Source organism: Macrobrachium nipponense, chromosome 11 (genome assembly GCF_015104395.2).
Source record: "Macrobrachium nipponense isolate FS-2020 chromosome 11, ASM1510439v2, whole genome shotgun sequence".
Taxonomy (NCBI): domain Eukaryota; kingdom Metazoa; phylum Arthropoda; class Malacostraca; order Decapoda; family Palaemonidae; genus Macrobrachium; species Macrobrachium nipponense.
Window position 1 is genome coordinate 99,391,968 of NC_061087.1, and position 21,034 is coordinate 99,413,001.

General features: G+C 35.5%; 1 protein-coding gene across 1 annotated transcript in view; it reads left to right on the plus strand.

Annotated features, from left to right (window-relative positions):
* Nucleotides 1-21,034, plus strand: part of LOC135209571 (transient receptor potential cation channel subfamily M member 7-like) — a 118,529-nt gene that overhangs the window by 93,798 nt on the left and 3,697 nt on the right. The window contains exons 20-25 of the mRNA XM_064242243.1: nt 10,882-11,004; nt 11,703-11,904; nt 15,927-16,134; nt 16,712-16,902; nt 18,423-18,552; nt 20,625-20,679. Of these exons, the coding sequence (XP_064098313.1) occupies nt 10,882-11,004; nt 11,703-11,904; nt 15,927-16,134; nt 16,712-16,902; nt 18,423-18,552; nt 20,625-20,679 (909 nt within the window). The remainder of the gene's footprint in view (nt 1-10,881; nt 11,005-11,702; nt 11,905-15,926; nt 16,135-16,711; nt 16,903-18,422; nt 18,553-20,624; nt 20,680-21,034) is intronic.

Genomic DNA, 21,034 nt, shown 5'->3' on the forward strand with positions numbered 1-21,034 from the left:
ATAGTTTTATATTTCGTGTTTTCTACAAGAACCTCCTCACCATGAGTTTAACACATCGTCGTAATAACCAACAAGATAATACCGACTTCGTAAATGATCTACAAACCCCAGACACTCCATTGAAGATGGAAGTGCAATACCAACCGACTCAGCGTAAGATTATCGCTAGTCTAACATTACCTCATAGGGCGCCTTATCATACAAGGCACAAGCCCTAATATTGGTGGCCAGCGTACCAGAAGAACTCTACAACGTCCTACGAAGAAAACCAGAATAATAAATCATGTATCATAAGAAGTCAACGACGACGGAAGCAGCAGATTCTTCAAGCAACATAGTATCATCGTTAGTGAGCGACTTCAGAAAACAACAAGAACTCTTTAACGACGACGAAAGCAAGAGATTCTTCAAGCAACTTAGTATCATCGTTAGTGAATAACTTCAAGAAACAAAACCGACGTGTCCTTTTTCCTACGACAACGCAAGCTTCGTCTCTCATTAGAATCATTCAAGAAAACATCGTTAGTGAGCGTTTCCGGCACTCCAAGAAACAAACCGAACGCGTCTGCAGCATCGGATCTTTCAAGGGCTCGAATCATCGAAACAACGCGCACGGGGGAAACTGAAGCCAAACCAGGTCATCCGCTAAATAGAGAAGGAGGACCAAGGCCGTGTGTCGTTATCGGAACACCGTGACTTCCCACAAAAGCAAGCTAAGTACAATTTTTTATTCATTTGGAGTAACTTTGAGTGTTTCCTTTGCAGGTCGAATTTCGTTATTCCTGTGGCTGAAGTTACGAGAAATTCTTAATCTTACTTTTTTACAGAAATTATCTACATCATTGAGAAATTTCGCTACTGCGAGCTTTTTATCTTGAGTGTCTGTTTCCAGAAGTTCTACTGAAATATCATAATCATATACTATGTTAATTTTATCATTTTGGGTGGATTATTAATCCCTTACGTAACAAATCATATTAAACAGTGAATATGCGTTTACGCAGTGGACGTCTGTATTTATACAGATGCATGGATAGGGTCGTTAAGCACCGTAGTGATTAGAAAACACACAAAAAACAAGTGGAACACCCGTACAAATCTATATAAATTAGAGGTAACACTATTTCGGGTCATGACAATAAATGCTCCTTTGCAAGTCCCGATCGCAGTTTTAGCCTTGAGTTTTTTGAGTTATATAAAATATCGAACCTCATGACTCAACTTAACTTTAAAAATATGGCTGGATTGCAAGGAATAACATGTCTGTAAAAAACTTTCATCAGGCTAAATGCGCTGACCAGGATCCCTCACTATTTCAAATTTTAGCAAAGAATGAAGTACAAACAGTTAATATTGAATGCAGTAGTGATAACTTGTCTTATTATTAGTAATCGCTCAGTTCCTAATAGTTCGTCCATTCATTGCTTTATACGTAACCAGCAACATAATGCTAAAAACACACAATACGTTGCCGATGGTAATAAAGAGAAGGATCTTAATTATTACAAAAAAAAAAAAAATAGAAACAGTAGCCCGTTCAGAATCAAACAAGCAAACTCGGTGACTGTGCACCTAGTCAAGCGGTCAAGGTCAGTCAAAAACTGCCGAAGTGTTCAAAGCATAGCAAATTCCATACAATAAGCGACTCTAGCAGAGTGGGGAAAAGCGATGTTGGTTCATACATACCGATATCTTTTTGAATTAAAAAGGATTTTTCCTATGAAACACACGACCGTATAAAGTAATCAGAGCAGGTTTTCGTTTTTTTTTAATACGTAAGTTATTATAAGTAGTGGTGGATAAAGCCCGACTGTACGCGCCGTAAAAATTAGAATATCTTGTTTATTCCTTTAGTACACGTAATATCCTGTATTTACGGACTCACCGTCTGTTGTTCGAACTTCCCTAATGAGAAGTCCGGATAAGCGAGCGTTTACAGATACCTCTATAGTTATAAAAAAACATTGATCTGTATCTAGTGTAATTGTAAGATTCATCTAGGGGTATACAAAATATTAACTTACATCCTGCAAAATAAGGCGTGTTTATCAAAGGGAAATCCTATAAACCTTCAAACATATTAAAATCCGTTTGAACAAAAATGAGACAGTTAATCAAATAATAACTTATATAAAGGAACTATACATTTGTCTCATAAATCGTAACATTGCTCAAATGACCCAACAGAATTCTCCCACAACCGCAGTCGCACTTTGCACGCAAAATCTCGAGAAGCATGCACCCTCGAATGTCTTAGTGCGTGTAAAAGACTTTGCTGGGAAATGAAATTTTAATCCTTCCCGACACTGAAATATAACGATTTCCGCGAACAAAGCCCTAGACACGGTTGACTCGCTGCAAACAAGTTAATATAGTAATCCACAAAAACCTATACATATAAATATCGCATTTCTTTTATTGTTGCTAATTTTTAATCCCGCCCAACCAGTCGTGGATGAATCTCTCTGATAATCTATCTAAAGTAATATCAGTAAAGTCATTCAAGCAGAGGTGATTCAGCAGAAATTTTTTTTTATCTTTTACCTGAATACCAGGAAGTTTCTCCACTAGCGAGTGATCTCTGGGAGAAAAACGGATGTCATTGAAAACAAAATACGGTCTAAGGACAAACATAAAGCTATATACGTACCTTCGTATAGACTCTCACTGCAATTTCAAAATAGAGATAAATGACGAAGTTGAAATATGTTAGTAATAGGAGCCATTAGGAAATCAAATAGCCCATATAATTTTCCCTCAAAACGTCATGCCATAAAAGATCGGACTTGGCGTATCTGCGTTTAGATTTCTGTCGCTTAAACAAGAAACGACTCCCGATAGTTTCCAGTGCCATGTAGCGACGACATCTTATCTCTGTTAGGTTAGAATAAATTTTTCACCAGCTTGGACTTACTTAAAAGGCTTTTACCTGATACCATTACCTAAGTGATTGTACCTCATATACCGTTTCAGCACACTCAGGGGACATTATCAATTTTTACGTATGCCTCCGGCTTACGTTGCGCCCCAATTATAATATAGTGTTTGGAGACTTTTAAGGGATACCCTACATGCTTATATGGTTGATCTTGTAATCTTTTCTAATACCTTAGAAGTACATTCACATAAACTAGAGCTAGTGCTACAGAGACAAAGACAAATAATCTCAGAGTAAAATATCTAAATGTGAGTTTTTTAAAACCGAACATGTTTATCTAGGTTTTATGTGTCTGGTCAAGGTCTTAAAAGTAGTCCATGGTAAGGTGTCGGCTATTCATAACTTTCCGGTACTTATTATGTAAAAGGGGGATACAGCACTTTTGCGCTGTAGTGGATATTACAATCGTATGTAAATATGTAACTCTTCAATCATGACAGCTCCTTTAACAGATCTTACGAAGAAGAGCGTAGATTTATTATGGTCTGAAAAGCATCAACAGGCGTTCGATATCTTAAAAGCGGAAAATGCAGCTTACCTAACTTAAAAAATCCCTGATTTAAATAAGGAATTTTTTTTATTGCAACAGACGCCTCAGACCAAGGGGTAAGAGGGATACTACTTCAGTAATATGATAAACAGTTCTTCCCTATAGCTTTTTATTCACGTAAACTAAAGCCCTCTGAAAGTAAATATGCAGTAATAGGCAAGGAAGGGCTAGGTATCTTTAACACTAGTACATTTTAAGTTCATAATCTATGGCTATCCTGATAAAGTCCTTACTGAACATGAGTCCTTTAAACCGAGTTTTTCAAAGGCTTTAATCACAGTCCAAAAGGAACTCGGTGACAAATGATCATTCAGGTTATTGGAGCCAAGATAAGATATCTATCTGGGAAAGCAATTATCATAGCTGACGCATTATCCCGCAATCCCGCACCATACTGCAAAGAACCATTAATTAGACTAAAAAATATAGAAATATCCGTGCCTATTGTTAAAACCGTATCTAAACAAGAAAATTCCTTAACCCAAGAGATCGCGAGCATTGAATATCTGGGTCGGAGCGCAGAACTGTTACAAACTGAACAAAGCAAGAGTCAACAGACATAACCAAAACAATAAACACTTCGAACGGAAACAGAGTCAGCAGCAATAAGCAAACAATAAACACTTCGGACGGAAACACGGTCAGCGGCTAAGCAAAAACAATAAACACTTCGAGCAGAAACCCTAAAGCAAAAGTATATTTATAGTATGTGTATCAGAATAATGTAATCAAATGTAATGTTCTATGTAGGTCTGTGACGAGGAAAACCCGAAGAACACAGCAGAGGACTAACGACCAGGTAGTAGTAATAATCTCTCTCATACCAATCGTCATAAACTGGTTGCATTCCGTCATCCAGGGTTCCCTCCTATGTCACAGAAAGCCAAATCACTGTTTTACTGGCCTACATGCTTTACAGATATAAAAAGCACTAACTGATTGTAACACGTGTCATGAAAACAAGGGACACACTAAGACACCTGTCAGTTTAAGGGCCTATCCTGTGCCAAATCAATCCTTGAAAGAATATACGTAGAATTATTAACGGAATTACGAGTCTGACAGAGGGAATAAACACTTCTTAGTGTTAATAGTTCCTTGACACGTTATATAGAATTAAGCACATAAAAACAAAACACGCAATGGAGTGCGTTAGGAATATTTATGAGTGCTAAATCAGTAAACATGGAATTCAACACATAATAATCTGTGACTCGGGTGGTGTAAATCAATAATAATCTCCTTAACACGTTGTGTGAATTCCTATCCATTAAGAAAACCAATAGTATATTTTATCGCCCAGAGTCAATCGGTTTGGTAGAATAACTGATAATTAAATAGGAAGTGTCAATGTCTTACGAGTTACAACTCGTGATGTTGGATCCGAACTGGATTATAGCGGTTCTCGCTGGTTTTAAATACCTTTATTCATTCATATCTCGTATCTGTAGAAATGATACCGCAAGTAGCCTTATACGGTACGCCGCTAGACACTTTTCCACATATTCAAGCCAACCATTAATTATCAAATATATATAAAAAAAATATATAAATAAATAAATAATAAAAAAATAAAAAAATTAAATAAATATGGATACAAGTGGAGTCAATATAATACACTCCGTAAGAAGTCGGAAGGGTTACAAATTATAATAAAAAAGGAATCACGATAAAATCATAAGCAAAACGTAACCATAGGTTATTAAATACCTCAAATATATATGCGTAAAGATTTGAACTCTAACTTAATGCTTTAGTAATGACAAATAAGCTAAAAGTTCAAACACATATCCAAAACCTACTGACATATTGTCTGTCCCGGTGATTTATATTCGTAGTCAATGAAAAAAAAAATAATAATAATAATAATAATAATAAATAAATAAATTAAAATAAAATAAAAGAGATTTTAAAGTCAGGAAGTCTAGAAGTGAAAATGTTATCTATGGAATAATCCTATATGAATCTTATACAGGGCTAATAATATATATAGAATTTGTATGGAAACCTTTTTCATATAGTTTGAATAAGGAATATTTAATTTAACATAATTACAATTATGCAGATTTCCAACATGAAACTAATATATTGTTCAATTTTGGTACTGTTTTTTTTCAGACATTCTTCTCATGTGGGTCGAGTATTAAAAAACAAAAAATTTATCCTAAAGTCGTATTTATTACAGCAAGTAACGTAACTCTTAGCTGGCTGAGAGCAATCTCCTGCCAAGTGACGACGTCATCATTGCCGTATCAGCATTTGTTCCTTTTAACCTCAATAATCTGCTTACACAGGCTTCATCTGTGTGTCGCTCTGCTTGCAAAACAGATTGACTGGAGAAAGGAATGCTTAGCCCGAACTTCTCATGGGCAAGGCAGACGTTAGGTACAAGTGTCTATCGGTGTGCGCAATGCAACTTTAGCTAAGGAGTTGCAATCATTTTAAAATTTCTTAATAAACAAAATAAGGAAATAGAATTTCTATAACATCAAAATGAATTAATTTTTTCTGAACCTCATAGACATTTAGAAGTATCAAGATATATATGTGAAATATTTACTTGCAACATTAGCCTATTACAATTCAAGTAAAACATTCATGGGAAAATGTCACATTTTTCTTGAAAAACCCAAAGTTTATTTAGAAATTAGTTACATAGTGGGTTTTTTTCGTTGCATCTCCTACCTATTAATAAAGTTTTTAAAATTAACCTCAGAGGATGCGCGCGAGAATATTGAATATGAAACTTTTGTTAGGGCACATAGGATCAGATTTTATCACAACTTAATTTCAGTTAGCATAGAGAAATACAGAATCATGATTAATCTTCTCTTTGACTCTTATGTTGCCTGGCAATCTTACAAATAGCTCCGTTTCACACTTCTTTGTCTAGTAACTTACTACCAGTAATATCGAATTTTCTTTGGGATTCGTATTGAATATCTGTTTATTTTTTATAATTATGGATATTTTTACAGTCCTCATAGACCTGGATAGGTTCACTCATTGTTAATGCCATGGATAAAAAAGTTTGTACAGCGGACTCTTTTGAATTCCAAAATATCAGCGAATTCATGTGGGTTCAGTCTGGTCTAAATGGCTCTCTCCCCTCCCGTATTTGGATGTTGTCTGAATTTACTTTGCCCTTGTGACAAGTATAATTTCACTTGCAGGCTGATTAATGGAACCTGGTTACAGTATCCTGCAGTACGAGAGTTTCACATCGCAACTTCAAAAAAACGTTCGTCGCAGCGGACGACTACAGTCAAGTAACAACCGCCTACAATGTGAAAGGAATTTCATGGACTTCTTCGACCGACACCGTATCTCGTTGTTAATCTCGTTTTAATGCGGAACGCTCCGGTGGCTGTGGAAATCGACTACGAAAGGGACATACTTCCGACAATTACGACCCGAAGGATATTCAACTCTACTTTGCTGGCGAAGGACTCGTGCTGGGGATTGTTTTTTTTTATTCATCGCAACGTAATCGTGTAGCTTAGGATGCAGAGAATAAGTATGAGCGCAAAAATAGAACGTTGGACCCGCCCAGGCAAATTTTCCCCTTGTTTTAAACCCTGTGAAAATAGGCCGTTTCATTGGGCTATAGGTGGTTGTCTGGAACTGTGTAATGGTCGAAAAGTTGTTCGAACGTTAGTTAAAAGTGAAGTAGTATAACCTCGGTCATGTATCCTATATATATAAAGTATCATGTATCCTATATATAAATGATCATAAATAACAGAATCGAAATATATTTTTTGCGTGTACGCACTAGGAATCTATATATAAATGATCATAAAAAATAACGGAAATCGAAATATATCTTTGCGTGTACGCAATAGGAATCTATTTAAAGTGCACATATATTAATCATAATTTTGTATGAATCCATATACATGTATGTATAAACAAATCAGGTAGCCTATAATCAATCTGTTACCTTTTATCTTACCAATATCTGCAGTTATATGAGTTAGTATATTGATTAATGTATCAGATATATAACAGTTAGCATAAACATTAATAATTTTATCAATTCATATATGAAATTTTTTATCAGTTAAAATATGATTTTTATCATGTTAATCTTCATTCTATGCAATTATCAGAGTACATTAGTATTTTCTGTAGCATATGTATCTTAATGAGATGAAGTGAAAAAACTGTATCATTATATATCACGTGATCACTATTATTTACCAATATCATTGTTTATATTTTATTACTTGAATCAATTCATGTACATCATGAATTTTTATTTACTAATATATATATATATATATTCACATAGTGTCTGTATCACACTCCTATAAGTCAAATGCAAGTCAAGTTTGAGTATATTCAGTAGCTGGTTTTTGGTACCTGACCGAGCTAATGTAAGTGTTTACATAATAAAAATAGGAATGTTAGTCCATATATATAAAAGATTGCTTGCAGGAATGTGATCAGACTAGAGACGCTAAAGATGACGTATACAATAAAAGTAGGCTAAGATAACATGCCGTCATCTGTGGTCATTCAATTGTTTATAAACATTAGTCCAAGCTCCCTGCTTGAGACAACTACCCCGACCTATAATTCAAACGGCCTACGTGATCTGTAGCGTGTCTCATTTTGATTGTGTGTTCGTATGAAACTATGTCATTTGTATGTATGTTCATATGTTCGAACTACTGTCTGTTCCTTGTAACTTGTAACAGAGATGGTAGACGAGCAGAACAGAGTTAGCATCGTCATTAGAAGACCTGTACCTCTTTACCTAAGCTTTATCATGTAGAGGAATAGGATTAGCCATCATCATTGGCAGAAGTGATCAAGCTATCGTTATTAGAAGACTTGTACAATCATATCTGATCTTCAGCATGTAAAACTTCAGAAGAATACATATAGTTTTATATTTCGTGTTTTCTACAAGAACCTCCTCACCATGAGTTTAACACATCGTCGTAATAACCAACAAGATAATACCGACTTCGTAAATGATCTACAAACCCCCAGACACTCCATTGAAGATGGAAGTGCAATACCAACCGACTCAGCGTAAGATTATCGCTAGTCTAACATTACCTCATAGGGCGCCTTATCATACAAGGCAAGCCCTAAGATATATATATATATATATATATATATATATATATATATATATATATATATATATATATATATATATATATATATATATAAAAGTCATATCACATTACCGTGATTCATATACATACATCGAGCTACAAATGTCCTTTAATATCTAATTCACTCTACCTTGGAATTGATATATTTTCAGATATGCTTAACGAAGGGGAATTTTATTAGGCGATAATAGAACTGTCGGCGCCCGGGCGTCGAACCCAGGACACCATACAAATCCAGGACGTCAGTGAAGTGGGTAAATAGCTTCACTGACGTCCTGGATTTGTATGGTGTCCTGGGTTCGCGCCCGGGCGCCGACAGTTCTCTTATCGCCTAATAAAATTCCCCTTCGTTAAGCATATCTGAAAATATATCAATTCCAAGGTAGAGTGAATTAGATATTAAAGGACATTGTAGCTCGATGTATATTATGATAATATAGTAATATATAGTATTATTCATATATAATATTAGTATCTATATACATATATATATATATATAATATATATAATTATATATATATATATATATATATATATATATATATATATTAAACAGGCGGAGGTTTCTCTAAACCCAACTATACAATGAAGGTAGGGGAAGCACAACAACAGGTCAAGGAACTCATATTTATTAAGTTGCAACGTTTCGAAGCCAACCAGCAGGCCTCATTTTCAAGCTAAAAAGTAACAATATCTAATTAGTACAATAAAATTAAGCTACAATATTAAAATACACAATGTAAAGTACAATAAAACAATCACAGTTAAAAAAACAAATAAGGACCAACCGTTGAGTGTGAAGACAGAGGAAGGTAACAAAAAACGTAAACAGTTCACGAGAGGTAAAGAGGTGTAGACATGGCATGGGTGTTCAGTGAGGGGACCAGTTTTTTAATAAACAAAGATTCTTTAATTGTTAAAACCTTGTGATTGGAAGCTCTGCCCAAAACCTGAAAGTCCTTGTACTGGATAGAATACCTACAATTATCTTAAAATCTCTTGATTTTAAGATAAATGCCTTATTAACCATGCTTCACCGAGCCTTTGCTTGGTCTCCTGGTTGGCAATCTTTTCATAATGAAGTCACGTTCTTGCAAAAATATTTTTACAGCAACTGCTTTCCCACCCAGTTGTTCTTTAAGCATATCTCCAAATTTTTAAATAATATTTTTGTTCCACGTCATCCTACTCCTCACGTTCCTAAATTACCGTTCTATGCCAGCCTTCCTTTTATTCACAATACAACTTTTTATAAGGAACTCCACGCTTTAATGTCTGGTCATCTCCCTGTCATGAAAATCAAAATTATACCTACAAACCCCCTGAATATCGGTAGCCTTTTCAGCTTCAAGGACCGTTTGGATCCATTGCTCATGTGTCATTTACAAGTTTACTTGTCCTCGATGTAATCGAGGAACCTATATTGGATCGACACATAGGTTACTTAAGGTCCGAATCGACAGTCATAGAGCTGTCAGCTATAGAACTGGCACTAAGCTTTCCAATCCCGAATTTTCCAACATAAGGGATCATACCGATAAATGTAGGTATTCGATCCAGTACAAGGACTTTCAGGTTTTGGGCAGAGCTTCCAATCACAAGGTTTTAACAATTAAAGAATCTTTGTTTATTAAAAAACTGGTCCCCTCACTGAACACCCATGCCACGTCTACACCTCTTTACCTCTCGTGAACTGTTTACGTTTTTTGTTACCTTCCTCTGTCTTCACACTCAACGGTTGGTCCTTATTTGTTTTTTTAACTGTGATTGTTTTATTGTACTTTACATTGTGTATTTTAATATTGTAGCTTAATTTTATTGTACTAATTAGATATTGTTACTTTTTAGCTTGAAAATGAGGCCTGCTGGTTGGCTTCGAAACGTTGCAACTTAATAAATATGAGTTCCTTGACCTGTTGGTGTGCTTCCCCTACCTTCATTGTATATATATATATATAATATATATATATATATATATATATATATATATATATATATATTATATATATATGCAAGAGATATGTTTAAAATATTTATAATTGTGCTTCAGTGATATTTTCATGCACTTGCCATTATGTCAATCATAATGAGTTAAAAACCAGACAAACAGGCTGAAATTGTCATTATATATCAGAGTAAATTCACACCAAATAGAAATCATATGTATTACATTATATATTAAGCTAAATCACTCGCACAATTGTATACTGTGCATTTATACGATTTAAATATCTTTATTCATCTGGTTGTCCTCCGTCAGGAAACCTTTTATATCGGGAAAATCCTGTATTCCTGCTGCTCGATGCTCTTCAGTTTCCGCCTCTTCAGGGTCTACTACATCAGCAGCAGACTCGGACCCCTCATTCTCATCTTCATCTTCATGGTATGATGTCAAAATTAAATCATTTATTTATTTTTCTGTATTCTTATCAGTCCGGGAAAGATTTTTTTTTTTATACTTTTCCAATCAGTTTTTACCACAGGATTTGCTACCATTTGTTGTGCTCAGAATCAGATAATATATTTCTTAATGTTTTTTTTTTTTTAGTTCGGTGAAGATTGTGTGTTTCTTTTAATACTTTTCCAATGGGTTTTTACCACAGGATCTGCTATCATTTTATGCGCTCAGAATCAGATAATATATTTCTTAATGTTTTTTATATTTTTTTTAGTTCCGTGAAGATTATGTGCGTGTGTTTTTTTAAATACTTTTCCAGTTAGATTTCACCACAGGATCTGGTATCATTTCATGTGCTCAAAATCAGGTATGATATATTTCTCAATGTTTTCATTAGTTCAGTGAAGATTGTGTGCTAAAGTAATGGCTGTTTCAGAAATAGTTTGCTTCTCAAATTTAGCCATTATAAAAAAAATATATCTACCTGAAATTTTGAAAAAAGTGTTTGTAGTTTGTATAAGAAATATACATAAAACTCTTGATAGTTTTCAGTAATTTCTGTGACTTTAATATTTGTTTACTTTTTCATCTCAAGACTTAAAAACTCTGTGATACTGTATCTACTTTCACAAACCCACCATTTTCGTCAACATACCGAGACGTTCTTCTTCTTTCATTTCCAGATACCAAAGCTCCTGGAATTCCTAGCCTTCTTGCTGGTCCTGCTCATAGGATACGGAATCACGTCGAAGGCGCTGATGTACCATCCTTGCAACACCCGGAAGTCCTTCGAGAACTTTGACAGTGTCACAGAGTTCCTGGAGGACATCATCTTCAATCCTTACTGGGTGATATTCGGCGAACTTATGCTGGACGAGTTGCAGAGTAGGTGTTTATTATTATTATTATTATTTTGTGTGTGTGTGTGGGGGGGGGGGGGTGTTTATCACAGTCCTCCAATTCGACAAAGTGGTATTTATAGGTTGGGGTTCCGGGTTGCATTATTATTATTATTATTATTATTATTATTATTATTATTATTATTATTATTATTATTATTATTATTATTATTATTCGACCGGGTAGTTTTTATAGTGTGAGGTTCTGGGTTGCATCCTGCCTCCCAAGCTTAGGAGTCCATCACTTGTCTTACTGAGTTCTCTGTTTCTAGTAGCCTACTCTTCTGCATGAGTCCTGGAGCTACTTCAGCGTCTAGTTTTCCCAGGTTCCCTTTCAGGGATCTTGGGATCGTGTCTACTGTTCCTATGATTATGGATACAATTTCCACCGGCATATCCCATATCCTTCTTATTTCTATTTTCAGGTCTTGGTACTTATCCAATTTTTTCCCTTTTTTTCTCATCTCTCTTCTGGTGTCCCATGGTATTGCGACATCGATGAGTGATACTTTCTTTATTTTGTCAATCAACGTCACGTCTGGTCGATTGGCACGTATCACCCTATCTGCTCAGATACCATAGTCCCAGAGGATCTTTGCCTGATCGTTTTCTATCACATTATTATTATTATTATTATTATTATTATTATTATTATTATTATTATTATTATTATTATTATTTTTTATTTTTTTTTTTTTTTTGCTCTATCACAGTCCTCCAATTCGACGGGGTGGTATTTATAGTGTGGGGTTCCGGGTTGCATCCTGCCTCCTTAGGAGTCCATCACTTTTCTTACTATATGTGCCGTTTCTAGGATCACACTCTTCTGCATGAGTCCTGGAGCTACTTCAGCCTCTAGTTTTTCTAGATTCCTTTTCAGGGATCTTGGGATCGTGCCTAGTGCTCCTATGATTATGGGTACGATTTCCACTGGCATATCCCATATCCTTTTTATTTCTACTTTCAGATCTTGATACTTATTAATTTTTTCCCTCTCTTTCTCTTCAACTCTGGTGTCCCATGGTGCGACATCAATGAGTGATACTTTCTTCTTGACTTTGTCAATCAACGTCACGTCTGGTCTATTTGCACGTATCGCCCTATCTGTTCTGATACCATAGTCCCAGAGGATCTTTGTGTGATCTTTTTCTATCACTCCCTCAGGTTGGTGCTCGTACCACTTATTACTGCAAGGTAGCTGATGTTTCTTGCACAGGCTCCAGTGGAGGGCTTTTGCCACTGAATCATGCCTCTTTTTGTACTGGTTCTGTGCAAGTGCCGGGCATTCGCTTGCTATGTGGTTTATGGTTTCATTTTTCGTATTGCACTTCTTACATATGGGAGAGATGTTATTTCCGTCTATCGTTCTTTGAATATATCTGGTTCTTAGGGCCTGATCTTGTGCCGCTGTTATCATTCCTTCAGTTTCCTTCTTTAGCTCTCCCCTCTGTAGCCATTGCCATGTGTCATTGCTGGCTAGTTCTTTAGTCTGTCTCATGTATTGTCCGTGCATTGGTTTGTTGTGCCAGTCCTCTGTTCTGTCGGTCATTCTCCTGTCTCTGTATATTTCTGGGTCTTCATCTACTTTTATTAGTCCTTCTTCCCATGCACTCTTTAGCCACTCGTCTTCACTGGTTTTCAGATATTGCCCCAGTGCTCTGTTCTCGATGTTGACGCAGTCCTCTATACTTAGTAGTCCTCTCCCTTCTTCCTTTCGTGTTATGTATAGTCTGTCCGTATTTGCTCTTGGGTGTAGTGCTTTGTGTATTGTCATATGTTTCCTGGTTTTCTGATCTACGCTGCGGAGTTCTGCCTTCGTCCATTCGACTATTCCTGCGCTGTATCTGATTACTGCACTGCCCATGTGTTTATGGCTTTATCATATTCCGCGTTGAGTTTTGACTTGAGTATCGCCTTGAGTCTCTGCATATATTCTTTCCTGATCGTGTCCTTCATCTCTTGGTGTTTTATATCCCCTCCTTCCATTATTCCCAGGTATTTGTATCCTGTCTCATCTATGTGTTTGATGTTGCTCCCATCTGGTAGCTTTATCCCTTCAGTTCTCGTTACTTTGCCTTTTTGTATGTTGACTAAGGCGCATTTTTCTATTCCAAACTCCATCCTGATGTCCCCAGATACAATCCTTACAGTCTGGATTAGGGTATCTATTTCCTTGATGCTCTTACCATACAGCTTGATGTCGTCCATGAACATCAGATGGTTGATTCTGTTGCCTCTTTTCTTGAGTTGGTACCCGGCATCCATCTTCTGTAGTACTTTTGTCATGGGAATCATGGCTACTACGAAGAGTAGTGGGGACAGTGAGTCGCCCTGGAAAATCTATTATTATTATTATTATTATTATTATTATTATTATTATTATTATTATTATTATTACTGGAGAAACAATCCAGTTATGTATATGTACATATATTTAAAGATAAATCTGCACAGATTTATCATTAAATATGCGTACATATACATATCTGTGGACTTGTTTCCCCATTTTAAGACTACTACTACTACTACTACCACTATTATTATTATTATTATTATTATTATTATTATTATTATTATTATTATTATTATTATTATTATTATTATTATTATTATTAAACAGAATGACCATCTGGATATCGTCGAGTGTGTATTGCACTTTTTTCAATCTCTCGAATGCGTTCCTTGTAGAAGCAGCTAAATTATATATAACATCTGTCCAAAGTTCCTTTATTCCTTGACGTCTCGTTATTACTCCAATGCCGAAATGTCTAGGAGTAAATGAACTCTAAACCGATGTTATGCAAAATATCTCCTGCTGCTACAGAGAAACTTTCGAGAGATTGAGAAAACTGGGATATAAACTTAACGGCAGCCACTGGCTATTGCCTTTTAATGAAGTTTGTTTGAAAGAGGGTTTTCAGAGATATTATTATTATCATTATTATTATTATTATTATTATTATTATTATTATTATTATTATTATTATTATTGAGCCCTATGATGTTGTAAATTTATGATTGTTTAATGAATTTGTTTGAAAGAGAGTTTTCAGATATATTATTATTATTATTATTATTATTATTATTATTATTATTATTATTATTATTATTATTATTATTATTATTATATTGACCCTTATGATGATTTAAATTACGATTTTTCGAGCTCAAATATCCGCGAAATTAATAATAATAATAATAATAATAATAATAATAATAATAATAATAATAATAATAATAAATAATAATAATAATAATAATCCCTCCATTGGAGCCTGTGCAAGAAACATCAGCTACTGTGCAGTAATAAGTGGTACGAGCACCAACCTGAAGGAGTGATAGAAAACGACCAGGCAAAGATCCTCTGGGACTATGGTATCAGAACAGATAGGGTGATACGTGCAAATAGACCAGACGTGACGTTGATTGACAAAATCAAGGAGAAAGTATCACTCATTGATGTCGCAATAAGGATCAAGACCTGAAAATAGAAATAAGAAGGATATGGGATATGCCAGTGGAAATTGTACCCATAATCATAGGAACACTAGGCACGATCCCAAGATCCCTGAAAAGGAATCTAGAAAAACTAGAGGCTGAAGTAGCTCCAGGACTCATGCAGAAGAGTGTGATCCTAGAAACGGCTCACATAGTGATGGACTCCTAAGGAGGCAGGATGCAACTCGGAACCCCACACTATAAATAATACCCAGTCGAATTGGAGGACTGTGATAGAGCAAAAAAAAAAAAAATACTTAATTAAATGTAATGGCTACTTCAGCTGCGTTACGCTTTTAGAGATTCGAAAAACAAAGAGGAATCTCTATAAGCGTAACGATGGTGAAGTAGCCATCACTTTTAATGAAGTAGCCATCACTTTTAATAAAGTAAGCTTGAGAGAGGGTCTGCTTCCTAAGTACAACAACAACAACAACAACAACAATAATAATAATAATAATAATAATAATAATAATAATAATAATAATAATAATAAATAATACTTTCCAGGTCACTCGTACAACGTCTGCCAGAAGTTCAACTGGGACTGGTCATGGGCCACTTCTTGTGAGACCTGCGACCCGGACGACGCCACCGTCCCGAATTGCAGGTGCGTGAGGTCAACCCAGGCCGAGCGGATAGCCACCAAACTCATGTTGGCCGTTTACCTGGTCGCCGGGAACGTCCTGCTGCTGAACCTCATCATCGCTATTTTCACGTGAGTCGGATTAGATGCTGTTCTGTATCTTCTCTTCTTCTTCTTGCCAGCTTTATCCTTAGTCCGGGTCGCCGTTTTGAATGAGTCTCTTCCGTCTACCTCCGTCCTGTGTCGTTGCTCTGTATGCTTGGAGGTTATTTACACTCACACATACACTCTCACTCACACTTACACACACGATGGAAGTAATCAACGCACAGTCACGTGTGGGGCTAGAAATAAATTCTGACTCGTATCAAGCTCAAGCCCAAGTCTTTCAATAGAAAGACAAGGGGCGCCGCCCCCCAATCCACACTTCTTTTATGATTTGTTTTGTTTCAGTTGGCAGACCCCTTGCCTTTCAATTGAATAATGGTGTGTGTGTGTGTGTGTGTGTTTGTGTGTGTGTGTAAATGTGTGTGTGTTTGTTTATATATCTGTATAACCCAAGATTTATTTGACACATAAAAACTCATTACCTTAATTAAACTGAATTCCACGAAATCTACCAACTAATTTTGTAACTAAATAGAAATGATCATGCAATACAGACGAAGTCTGTAACAAACTCACACGCATAATTTTCCTCCTTTTCCAGTAACGTCTTCCAGTACGTCCAGGAAAAGAGCAGCGAGCACTGGAAGTTTGAGATGTACCGTCTCATCCGCGAGTACGAGACGCGACCGGGGATTCCACCCCCCTGGGGCCTCTTTTCCTACGTCAGGATTTTGAAGAAGAAGTTTACGCCGTGGCAGGATGCTTCCGTTAACCCTAGTTGTGAAGATGAAGGTAAAAGAGGTATTCCCTTACCCGGTGCACTGTAGGCATTATTTATTAATGTTCTTTGAAGCGTCCCTTCGACCCCTAGCTACGACCCCTTTCATTCCTTTAACATGTACTACTTCCATTCATATTCTCTTTCTTCCATCTTCCTTTGCACCCTCCCTGAACAGCTGATTCATGGTGCAACTGCTCTGAGGTTACACCTTTCAAACCTTTTTTATTCTCAATTTTCCTTCCAACGCTGAATGACCTCGTAAGGCCCAATGCTTGTCCTTGAGCCTAAATCTAATATTCCTTTCCAATAACAGAAGTTCTACATCGTTAAACTGATATGCTGTAAAGACTTTATTTTAATTAATTTTCTTAACTAATTATGCTCATAATTATGTTTTTAATGTAGTTCAAAGAATATAATGATTGAGGTCTGATATTTTAGAGGACGTCTTGAGAACAAAGTTATTAAGTTACGACTTGTTTACAAATTTTCAGAGAAAGAGAATGTTGCAAAGGCTCGTTTTATGTATGCCTTGTGAAATTTGGAAAAAAAATAAGAGAAGGTTACTTAGGGTAGTTTTCTTGTGTTAATTTTAGCCAGCGTAGAAAGTTGAAAGCGCAGCTTTCTTTTGGTAACCTTTTGCGTACAACGAAGGTTAGTAGGGGCCAAAGGCCTTTTGAATAATTTCGTGAAAAATAACTTACAAAGGAACAAGCTTTTCTTTATATGAAACTGACGAGAACTGAACAAGTATTTGGGCGAAATACTGTTAAGATGAGCGAAAAGTAGAATTCCCTGAATATTCTGGAAACTCCCAAATCGTCAAACACACCTCAAATTAAAGTAGATTTGAACAAGTACACTGAAGAAACCTTAAATGAAGACTTAGTGATCGTATCTGCACTAAAAAATTATTTTTGATTTAACACAGTTCCACAGAGTTCCACAGACCAAGTTCTTAGTTTCCTTGTTAAAAAAGTTAACGATATAAGCTCATTTTTCTTCATAGCAGAATAGAATGGTCATTTGTGAAACATATTGATTGATTAGATGTGATTCCCTGGCGTCACTACTCCCGCGGTAAAAATGATAAGCCAGTATATAAGAAACATAGTGTATTACAATATTGCTTAAAGTAGAATGTAGTAAAAATTAACACGTCACACAACAAGAGAATGTAGGTACAGATGTACTACATTAGTAGGGAAATTACTTAAAGAATTCAATATCCTTTCTGTAATATTATCAAGGGTTAAAAAGCTTAGTATAACACTGATAGAAATGGCATTGAAAAATGAAAACAAATTGATAGATTCAGCTACATACATAAATTAGCAGCGACGTAAAGCAGGCGATTCCATTTTTTATAAATCCTCAGCAGGTACGAGATATAGTATAGAATTGCTAAAATATAACAATAAAATAAGTGAAAATAAACTTGTCCGCAGACAAGGAAATGTAAGTAGAGGTATTACGCTAATAAAGAAACAAGTCGTAGGCTTCAATCCTTGCTCTCCAACTCCTCCAACAGACGAGGAACGGGACGAGGAGAGGAGCCGGGCCTCCCTGAGGATTTTCGTCCAAAACAACGCCCAGGTGGAACCCCCCCGGCCTCAGCCCTTGCCCGAAATCGTCGAGGTCTTCGAACGGCTAACTCGTTTGTAAGACGCTAAATTTAGTATGGTTTTGTTCTTATTGTTTACTCTGTTCTCGATCTTGCTTACGTGTTCGAACGCACTCACAGTTCTGTAGTTGCGTTTTCGAACGCTGATCGTCTTAGAGTTTTTTTTTTTTTTTCTTATCTGGCGTTCTATTTTTTTTAAGGTTTTCGAACGCATTTAAAATTCTTTCACGTGTTCTGAATTTTGCTGTGATTTTTTTCGAACGCTGATTGTATATATATCGAGTTTTTAATTTTTTTATTTTCTTTGTTTGTTATCTTTCTTACGTGTTCGAACGCATTAGGAATTCTGTTAGAAGTTCTGTAGTTGCGTTTTCGAATCCTGATCGTCTAGATTTTTTTTTTTTTGTGTGGCGTTGATTTTTTTTATTTATTTTATATTTTTTTTTATCTTTCTTGCTAATTCGAACGTATTCAAAATTCTTTTACGAGTTATGAATTTTGCTGTGTTTATGTTTTCGAACGCTGATTGTATATTGAGGTTTATAAATTCTGTGTTTTTTATATTTAGTTTCTTTGTGTTTTTTATCTTTCTTACGTGTTCGAACGCATTCAGAGTTCTTTCAGGAGTTCTGTATTTGCGTTTTCGAACGCTGATCGTCTAGAATTTTTTTTAATCTGGCTTTCTCTTTTTTTTCTTGCGTATTCGAACGCATTCAAAATTCTTTTACGAGTTCTGGATTTTGCTGTTTGTGTTTTCGAACGCCGATATATAGTTTTTTTTATTAATCTGAGTTCTGTTTTATATATATATATATATATATATATATATATATATATATATATATATATATATATACTATATATATATATAGTATTCGAACGGATTCAGAATCACTTTACGAATTGTGGATTTGACTGTGTTGCGTTTTCGAACGTAGATTGTTTATAGAGGTTTGTTTAATTCTGCGTTCGGTTTTTTATCTTTATTTTCTGTATTTCTAGTATGCATTTTCATTTTCGAACGCAGATTGCATATAGAGTTTTTTTTCTAATTCTGCCTTCTGTTTTTGATCTTGCTTACGTATTCGAACTCATTCAGAATTCTTTTACAAGTTCTGAACTCTGCTGTATTTACGTTTTCGAACGCGGATTGAATTGAGTGTAATCGTGTTAGCCAACGCATTCGAAGCCGTTTATTATTATTTTATTATAATTTCTTTGTACTAAATACACGGGTGTTCTTTTACTCCTTCGGTATTTGCATTTAAAATGATTTGAGCCCCGTAAAAGAAATATTTTCTCCGGACCCACTGTATAGTCTGAGCTTCGTGAAGAACAAACTTATTCTTTTACAACCTCAGAATTACTAATTTATCTTTAAATATATCTTATGTTATTTTACGAAGCTCAGATAATTCTAAATGCAAATATTGAACGATCAAGTCACAGCCAATGCATCTGGTTAACGGATGGGCGAATAATTCTGAAAGTCTGAATAAAATTACTTATTCGTGATAATGCAGTAACAGAATTATAGTCATAAGTTAACTATAAAAATCGATTTCAGGCCTGTACCGAGGGGTTGGGGTTTGGGGCGGGGGTGGACGCGGTCGGGGGGTCATTTCTGGAAGTACATATTTTCTGTGACTATCCTTTTCATTGAACTGTACTTATAAAGTAATAAATAACAATCTTTTGTCTTTTTTTTTATAAATTTTGTTATTAAACATTAACATCATTCTTTAACAGTAGGAAATACAAGAGTGATAATAGGAATATGATATATACCTATATATGCAATGACATTTATAGAAGAAAAGGGCCATTTTTTGGGAAAAAAGAACCCCCCCCCCCCTCACGATATAAAAACTCTGGATACAGGCCTATATTTTCATCTAAATTGCAAATTAACAATTCATTTTACTCATTCACACCCACACATTCTAGTTGAATGTTGAGTATCCTGACAAATTATTCAACTTACGAATCAAGAAATAATCAAGAAACTAATTATTCAAGATATTATTAAAGTGGCCATAACTCATTTTTCTCAAGTTTCTAATCGTAATGATTTATTTATTTATTTATTGTTTTTCACCGTTTCAACAGAGAGGAGAACATATCAAACACGCTGAGCAATGTGGAGCGAGTGTTCGCTCATCAGGTATGTGTACATTACAGAATTCGCACATTTGACTTGGTTTAGACCAGGGATACCCAGCCTGGCATACATGTAACCCCAGTGGTACATTTGATGTCTTCAAGGGGTACACTGGATATGAGAGAATAGCCAGTACTGTGCAATACATGATGTCATCTGCATTGAGTTGCACAATGTCGTGTCTTTTATTTATTTACTTTTTTATTATTTCCTCATTTTGTTGAGCTAAGTATTTCAAAAAGTTCACTACCAATGAGTTTCCTGTGACTGGCTTGATCAAGTCACTTAGTCCTACTGACCATCACAGCTATATAGTAGATTTGCATCAACCATGCATCTGATGTCTAGGCCAGTCCCT